Genomic DNA, 8,296 nt, shown 5'->3' with positions numbered 1-8,296 from the left:
ACGCGATCCGTTCGGACGCGGACTTGAAGGCCTTGGTCGAGGCCAAGGCCGAGGCCGCGCTCCCGGAGCCCTGCACGTGCGGCGGCAGGAAGTGCCTCAAGGCCGCCCTCTGCGCGGCCCTCGTCGCCGTCGTCCTCTCGTTCCTCGTCGGGCCCGCGACGGTCTTCTTCTCCGCCGCGTTCGCCGCCGTCGTCTCCAAGGTCGTCCGCTCGTGCGCCACGTGCTGCCGCGCGGCCAAGGTCGCCGACGCGCCGCCGGACTACGAGGCCGTCGTCGAGGCGCCCGACGCCGTCGCCGTCGACCCGGCGGCCGCCAAGGTCGCCGCGGACGCCGCGCTCAAGGACGCGTCCGCGCCCCCGGCGGAGAAGCCCCTCGAGCAGCCCCTCCTCTGAGCGCGCTGATCCCGCGCGCCCCCACGAAGCCCCCGCGCGCATCCGCTTTTTGTAACATAGACCGCCTCAGGACGGGTTGGCGTCCTGCTTCTCGGGAGGCAGCGCGGCGGCCGCGGCGCGCCAGGGGCTTCGCCGCGGCGGCGCGGCGGCCTCGCGGGCCGCGGCGAAGGCCCGGGCCGCGAGGTCCGCGACGGCCGGCGACGCGCCGGCGGCCCACTCGGGGCACGCGGGCGCGCCGCCGGGGGGGGGCGCGGGCGCGGCCGCGGGCGCGCCGCCGGTGGGCGCCGGCGCGGCGCAGGACCTGCATCGGGAGGCCGACGACATGTTCTGGTGCTTGCACGCCCAGCAGAACCAGTGTCCCGAGCCCTCCTCGGGCGCGGGGACGTGGCCGCGGAAGAAGCCGTCGGTGCGCGGGGGCGGCGGCGCGTATCGACACGGGAACGGCAACTGACCCGCGGCCGCGGGTGGCGGCGCGGGCGCGGGCGCGAGGAATTGGCCGCCGAAGAAGACGTCGGTGCGCGGGGGCGGCGGCGCGTACCGACGCGGGAACGGCGACGGACCCGCGGCCGCGGGCGGCGGCGCGGGCGCGGGCGCGGGTTCTCGACGGAGGCGCCGGCCGTCGAAGGAGACGATGTCCTGGTCCCGCGGCGGCACACCCGAGAAATCGACCGCCGCCGCGTAGACGTGGGGCGGCGGCGGCGGCGCGCGCCGGCTCGGGAACGGCGACGAACCCGGGGCCCCGGGCGGCGGCGGGTACCGCGGGTCGCAGTAAAAGGGCTCCGGGAAGCCCGCCGGCGGCGGCGGCGCGTGCGGACGCGGGGCGTGGTACGCCGGCGCGTGTTGCTGGCGGACCGGGGGCCGCGGCGCGTGAGACGGCGGGAACTGGAGGTCCGCGCGCGCCGGGGGCGGCGGCGAGTATCGACACGGGAACGGCAACGAACCCGCGGCGGCGGGCGGCGACGCGAAGGCCGGGGGCGCGCGCGCCGGCGACGCGAAGGCCGGGCGCGCGCGCGCCGGCGGCGCGACGGCCGGGCGCGGCGGCGGCGGCGCGGGCGCCGCCGCGCGCGGTGGCACCGGCGCGGGCGCGTCCGCCGCGGCGACGCCCGCGGCGGCCTCGCGGGGGACGTCCCGCGCCGCCGGCGCGGGGGCCGCGGCCTTGTCCCGCAACGCCCTGAGGCCGAGGACCGCGGCCGTCTCCCGCACGGCCTTGTCCCGCGTGGCCTGCTTGGCCTCGAGGGCGGCGACCTTCGCTTCGGCCACGGCCGCGGCGTCGGATTTGGCCGCGAGGGCGTCGGACTTGGCCGCGAGGGCGTCGGATTTGGCCGCGAGCTCGGCCTTCAGGTCCGCCTCGGCCGCGGCCGCGGCGTCGGACTTGGCCGCGAGCTCGGCCTTCAGCTCCGCCTCGGCCGCGGCCGCGGCGTCGGATTTGGCCGCGAGCTCGGCCTTCAGGGCCGCGATCTCGGCGGCGGCGGCGGCCTCGGCCTCGGCCTTGGCCGCGAGCGCGGCGCGCAGGTCCGCCGTCTCCTTCTCCGCTTTCGTGTTGAAGACGCTCCACGTCTCGGACGCGGCGCAGATCTCCAGGTCCGGCTCGGCGCCCGTCGCGGTCTCCGCGGGCGCCGGCGGCGCGTCCTCCGCGGCCGGAGCGGCGGGCTCCTCCTCGTCCGCGACTTCCGGCTCCGGCGCCGGCGGCGCGTCCTCCGCGGCCGGCGACGGCGGCGGCGAGGCTGCCCGCGGCGCCGGCGCCTCGGTGGCCTTGCGCGCCTCGGCCTTGGCCTTGGCCCTGTCCCGCTCCTGCTTCTCCGCGTGGGCCGCCTTCAGCTTGGCCTTGAGGCGCTTGAGCTTGTCCACGGTCTTGGCGTCCGTGGACGGGTCGCGCGTGGCCTCCTCGATGAGGCCCGCGAGGTCCGCGAGGAGCGCGCGGTCGGCGACGATCGCCTCGACCTGTTCCTTGAAGATGTTCAGGAGCGCGACGGCCGCGACGCGCGGGTTCTTCTTCGCGCCGACCGTGGACGTCCGCAGCGCCGCGACGAGGCCCGCGGCGTCCTCGGGGACGGGCGCGGCCTCGGGCGGCGGCGGCCGCGGCGCGGCCGCGGCCGCCGGCGCGGGCGCGCGCGGGCCGCCCTCGCGCAGGAGGAGCGCGCGCCGGGCTCCGTACGGCGTCTTCGACAGTTTCTGGAACCGCGTCTGGAACTTCGAGGGCCCGCCGGCCAGGGCGCCCAGCGCGCGCGCGGCGTCGTTCCGCGTGCGCCAGACGTGGCCGTCGCCGTCGACGAACTTGATCGGCTCCGACGCGATGTCCGTGAGGACGACGCTCCAGCCCGCGAATCGCGCCTTCGGGCACCTGTGTGGAAATCAACCAGTGAGCTGGGACGTCCCGACCAAACTTTGAAATTCGGTCAAATCGAAGTCGATTCGGCTGATTTTTGAACGGATCGATTGCTCTCAGCGAGTTCTCGAAGCACAGCCGAAGAGTCCGGCGCAATTCGTTCAATTACGCGCACATTGAAGTCGGGTTGAAGATTTGATTTCCACACATTCGGGCACGGCGCGCCGCCGTGCGCGAACTCGTGGACCCGGTCGAAGAACTCGAGCGACGCGGCGCGCGCGCCCGCGGCGTCGTCCGAGCCGAGGAAGGCGGGCAGCCTCTGGAGCCGGCGCGGCAGCGCGGCGCGCGGGTTCGCGCGCGGCGCGGCGCCTTCGTCCCCGGCGGGCGCCGCGGCCTTGCGCTTGCTCCCGGACAGGCGCGGCGCGTCGTCGTCCGAGGACGTGCAGAGGTCGATGGGCGCGGGCGACGGCCGGGGCCGCGCGCGCGGCGCCCGCCGCGGCGCGGCGGCGCCCTTGCGGACGTCGGCGCGGCCGCCCGCGGCCCGGCCTGGGCAGGACAAGAGTGCGAAATTCCCAACTTCAAAGGCTCCTCTCTCTGCCATTTTCCACTCGTTTCGGCTGATTTTTGGACGAGCGATCATCTCTCGGAACGGTCTCGAAGCGTGGATGCTTTTTCCAGAACGCGCGCGCGCGAAACACTCAACTTGAAGCGACGTTGAATCACCCTTGTCCTGCCCTGGGCCCGGCCGGCGCGCGCCTCGAGCGGCGGCGACGCGGCGTTCTTGCGCTTGCGCCCGGACGGGCCCGCCGCCGCGGCCGGCCGCCGCGCGCCGCCGGACGACGAGGAGACGTCCTCCGAGGAGACGTCCTCCGCGTCCCCGTCCGGGGACGAGGAGGCGTCCTCGTCGTCCTCGTCGTCGTCGTCCTCGTCCGAGGAGGGCGGCGGCGCGGGCCGGCGCGGCGGCGGGCGCGGTGTCGCGCCGCGGCCCGCCTCCCGGTGGACGCAGCCGTCGCGGTCCGCCCAGGGCTTGGCGACCTCCTCGCGCGCGTCCGCGACGGCTCTCGGGAACGCGGCGGCGTAACGTCGCGGCTTGAACGCCGCCGCGCGGCCGGCGTAGCCCCGGCGCAGGCCCTCGTCCCAGGCGACGACGTTCTTCGGCGGCGCGAAGGTGAAGCGCTCCGACGCCCCCATGCCGTAGTAGACGCAGCAGTGGCGCGCGCCGAGGTGCGCCATCGCCATGTCGCGCATCGGGCCGGACGTCCACCGCGGGTCGAAGACGATGGACGGCCAGTGCTTGAAGCCCGGCGACGCGACCCAGCAGACCTCGCCGAAGAGGCCCGTCCAGTCGGCGCCGAGCGCGTCGACGCGCGCGTCGTCGCCGTCCCGGTCGTCGTCTTCCGAGCCGGACTCGGCGCCGCTGGAGGCCGCGCCGCCGGACTCCGCGCCGGAGTCCGAGCTCGACGACATGGCCGCGCCGCCGCCGCCGCCGCGCGCGCCGCCCCCGCCCCGGATTGCCGCGGGGGCCGTGCGCACGAGGGCTGCCAAGGGACGCACAGGTGCAGCACGATTGCAGGGGCAGCTCACCCTAAAGCTCTCTATTCGTGCTGTTTCGTTCGATACTTGGCGCAGAAAGTTGCATTCAGCTTTGGCTCGAGGATCCCTTGACGTTGAGCCATTCTCGTATGTGCGCCCCGCGGCGACGCGCGGCCGCTCCTGCCTGCACCATGCTGCTGCGCGTCGCAGCGCTCGCCTCCCTCGTCGCCGGCACCGCAGCGCTCCAACCGACGCTTTGTGTGTGGCAGCGCTGCGCCGCGGACGCCGCCGGCGGCTGCGTCGGCGGCCTCGCCAAGGCCCTCGCCGTCTACCCGCTGGACCGCGCCGCGACGCGCCTCGAGGTGCGCACGCGGCACAACGCCACGGCGCCGCGCGGGCCGCGCCTCCGCGAGCTCTACCGCGGCTGCGGCGTCGTCGCGCTCTTCGCCGCGCCGTACGCGCTCGCGTTCCACGCGCCCTACGTGCTCGCGGAGCGCCACCTCCAACGCCGCGGCGTCGACGCGGCGCTCGCGGCGGCGCTCGCGGGCCTCGCGGGCGCCGTCGCCGCGGCGCCCGTGGGCGTGCCCGCGGAGTGCTGCAAGCGCCGCGTGCAGCTCGGCGCGGGCCGCGGCGCGGCGCTCCGAGGCGGCTTCTCGCTCTTCGACGGCTTCGCGGCGACGCTCGCGCGGAACGTGCCCTACAACGCCGCGTCCTTCGGGTTCTTCGCGCTCCTCCGCGCGCGCGGCTGGCCCCGGGGGCTCGCGGGCGTCGGCGCGGGCGTCGCGACGGCCGTGGCGACGCACCCGATCGACGTCGTCGACGCGCGGCAGCAGACGGCGCGGCTCTCCGCCGCCCAGCCGCCGCCGCCGCCGCTGCTGTCGCGCGCGACGGCGCGGGGCCTGGCGAGGGACCCCGGCGCGCTCCTGCGGGGCCTCGCGCCGCGCGTGCTGTCCATCGCGCCGTCGACGTACCTCTTCTTCGCCGTCTTCGGGCCCGTGTCCCAGGCCGTCTTACGACTCTTCTCGTAGTTTAGGCGGCGTCCTCCGGCGGCGGCCCGTCGCCGCCGAGGAGGTACTGGCTCAGGCTGTCGCCGCGGCGGTGCGACCGGCCCTTGCGCGTCTCGGTGACGGGCGGCGCCTCGGGGAAGGTCACGAGGAGGTCCGCGTTGGACACGCGGAGCGTCCGCGTTTCGGCGCCGTCGACCGCGGCCTGGACGCCGCGCGCCCAGGCGACCGCGGCGGCCGCGTCGTCGGTGCCGAAGAACCGCGGCGCCGCGCCCGCGCCGAGGAAGTCGGCCATGTAGCGCGCGAAGGCCCTGTCCGCGTCCGGCGCGCCGGACCCGACCGCCACGGCCCAGTCGCTCGGCGCGGCCTCGACGGCCATCGCGCGCCGCTCGAGGACGGCGACGAGCCGGTCGACGTCGACGTGCTGCTTCTCGACGATCCGCAGGTGGTCGTGGTAGGCGGCGAAGGCGGCGTCGTCGAAGGCGCCGAGGGGCGGCGCGAACCTGTCGCGCCGGCGAAGGTGATGGGCAGGTACGCGACGGCGCCCGGTCGCCCTAAACGGCAGAGCGCGCCCGCGAGCGTCTCGGGAAATACCAAATCCGCGAAGGCGTTGGCGACGACGAGGTCGAAGGCCGGCGACGCGTCGAAGTCCAGCGCGTCGGCCTCGACGAGCGTCACGTCGAAGTCGACGCCGCGGACGGTGACCGCGCCCGACCGGAGGTTCACGTTGCGGCTCAGCGGCGGCGGCGGCGGCGCGGGCCTCTCGACGAAGCCCGCGAGCCCCGCCGCGCCCGCTAACAGGAGGGCGCCGTCGCCGTCGACGGCGACGTACTCCGCGGAAACGACGCCCGCGGCGGCGCACGCGGCCGCGACGGCGTCGAGCATCGAGAGGCAGCCCGCGCCGACGTCGACGACGCGGAGCGCCGCGCCGCCGTCCGCCGCGCGCGCGGCGAGGCCCGCGACGCGCGCCGCCAGGGCCGCGGCCAGCGCCCCGCTGCGCGACCGCGCGTCGACGGGCGCCTTGGCCGCGAGGTACGCCGCGCGCGCGGCCGGCGTCGCCGCGCGGCGTCCGGACACGCAGCCGAGGTGCGCGAGCGCGCAGCGCCGCAGGTCGCCGCCGACGACCTCGAGCGCGCGCGCCGCGCCGCAGGCGTCGCGCCTCTCGCGCCGCGACGACGCGTAGGACGCGCCGGCGTCGACGGGTGCGGGCCACTCGTGGGACGCCCAGGCGCAGGGCAGCGCGTCGAGGGACCAGGCGGACCCGTGGCTGATGCCGTCGCGCTGCGACGCGTGCGTCTCGGCGGCGCGCACGTCGTCGGCGTCGATGTAGAGTTTCGCAGTCGGCGTCATCGCGCTCGCGTCCATGCTCTCCGGGGCGCTCTCCGGCGAGTCGAGGCCACCGCCACCAACGCCGCCGTCCTGCTGCAAACGCGCCCACCGACCGCCACCAACGCCGCCGTCCGGCGCTGCTGCAAACGCGCCCACCGGCCGCCACCAACGCCGCCGTCCAGCGCCCACCGACCCGCGACCGACGCGCGCGCCGTAGTCATGAGTGCCATGGACGACGCCACCGACGCGCCGCGCACTGTTCGTACCGCCGACGGCTGGACCTTCAGCGCCGACATGAGCGACGAGGCCATGGCGGAGATCCGCGGCCTCATCGCGGCCAACGGCCTCGCGCACGATGGTGCCGCGCCGCCGGAGAGCGCCGCGGACCGCGCCGCGGCCGCGGACGCGGCCTTCGCGCGCATGATGGCCGCGCATCCGACGGCGACGGTCGTCGGCGGCGCGCGGCCGGCGGCGGCGGATCGCATCGACGTGCCCGAGCGCACGCCCGAGGAGGAGGCGGAGGGCGCGGCGGCCTTCGAGCGCATGGTCGCGGCGCACGGCGGCGCGGGCGAGATGCGCGAGATCATGCCGGGCGTCTTCGCGTCCGCGCCCGACGCGCCCGACGCGTCCGGCGAGTAGGGTACTCGTAAGGGCCCGAGTGACTTGGTGTTCAGGTAGACAGACATGTGCTAGGGGGGTAGCGCCACGGGGTAAAGACGGGAAAGAGGGCAGGGTACGGGGAGGGGTGTGCCAATTGAAAGCTTTGAATTCGGCTTGTGTGTTTGGAGGTGAAATTGGAGGCGGCCGGTTAGCCGAAGTCGACGGCGTAGACGACGCCGGCGGCCTTGCACTCGTGCCAGAGGCCGACGGCGACGCGCGCCGCGCGCGGGTGCAGCGCGAGCGACACGGACGCGGCGACCTCGAAGGCGCACGTCCGCTGGTTCCACCGCCGCTCCTCGCCGCCGGCGCGCGACCGGATGACCCGGGCGCTGTCGACGGGCGCCAGGCAGTCGCCGAGGCCCTCGAGGCGGACGAGGTAGGGGCTCTCGTCGTCGGGGCGCAGCGCGAGCACGACGCCGGGCGCCCAGCCCGCGGCCACGCGGCACTCGACCTCGGCGCCGGCCGCGAAGCGGAGCGGCGGCTCGCCGCCCCAGGGCGGCGGCGGCGGCTTCGGCGGCAGGCCGTCGAGGACCGCGGCCTGGAGGCACACGCCCGTCTCCCAGTCCCACACGATGACGGCGGGCGGCGGCAGGCCCGCGCGCGGCGGCGAGCACGCCACCACCACCCCGCTCGCGCGCGTGTAGGCGATGTTCTCCTCGACGCCGCCGCGGCCGAACGCCGCGGCGACGGCGCTGGAGTTGGGCGCGGCGAGGAACCGCGACGCCGCGGCGAGGTCCGCCGCGCGGATGAGCGCGACCTCGATGCCGCGAGCCGACGGGTCTCCCCAGAGCATGAGGTACTCGCCGCAGGGCTTCTCCCGGGACAGGCCCGGCCGGGCGATGGGGTCGTCCTTGGGCCAGCGCACCGCGAACGCGGCCGGGACCGCGCCGTCCACCGCGCCGTCCGCCGCTATAGAAGCCGGGAGCGGGAGCGACGCCGCGACCTTGGCGCCGGCGGCCGTCGTCACGTGGAAGAGGAAGTGGCCGTCCGCCGCGCTGACCGCGCAGCGCGTGTGCCGGTCGAACTCGGGGTACCCCCCCAGGGCGGCTTCG

The 8,296-nt window shown here is 76.6% G+C and overlaps 2 protein-coding genes across 2 annotated transcripts in view; one reads left to right on the top strand and one right to left on the bottom strand.

Annotated features, from left to right (window-relative positions):
• Positions 1 to 4,442: 4,442 nt before the first annotated feature.
• AURANDRAFT_67883 (hypothetical protein) lies at positions 4,443 to 7,223 on the top strand (the record flags this gene model as incomplete). Its single annotated transcript, XM_009043446.1, has 2 exons — positions 4,443 to 5,275; positions 6,767 to 7,223. 2 exons carry the CDS (start codon positions 4,443 to 4,445, stop codon positions 7,221 to 7,223), a joined length of 1,290 nt encoding a protein of 429 aa, XP_009041694.1.
• Positions 7,224 to 7,392: 169 nt separating this feature from the next.
• Positions 7,393 to 8,296, bottom strand: part of AURANDRAFT_67882 (hypothetical protein) — a gene marked incomplete at both ends in the record, with an annotated part of 1,289 nt that continues 385 nt past the window's right edge. The window contains one exon of the mRNA XM_009043439.1: positions 7,393 to 8,239. Coding sequence (XP_009041687.1) covers positions 7,393 to 8,239 — 847 coding nt within the window. The remainder of the gene's footprint in view (positions 8,240 to 8,296) is intronic.

Source organism: Aureococcus anophagefferens, assembly GCF_000186865.1.
Source record: "Aureococcus anophagefferens unplaced genomic scaffold AURANscaffold_54, whole genome shotgun sequence".
Taxonomy (NCBI): domain Eukaryota; class Pelagophyceae; order Pelagomonadales; family Pelagomonadaceae; genus Aureococcus; species Aureococcus anophagefferens.
This window is presented reverse-complemented; position numbering and strand designations above follow the sequence as displayed.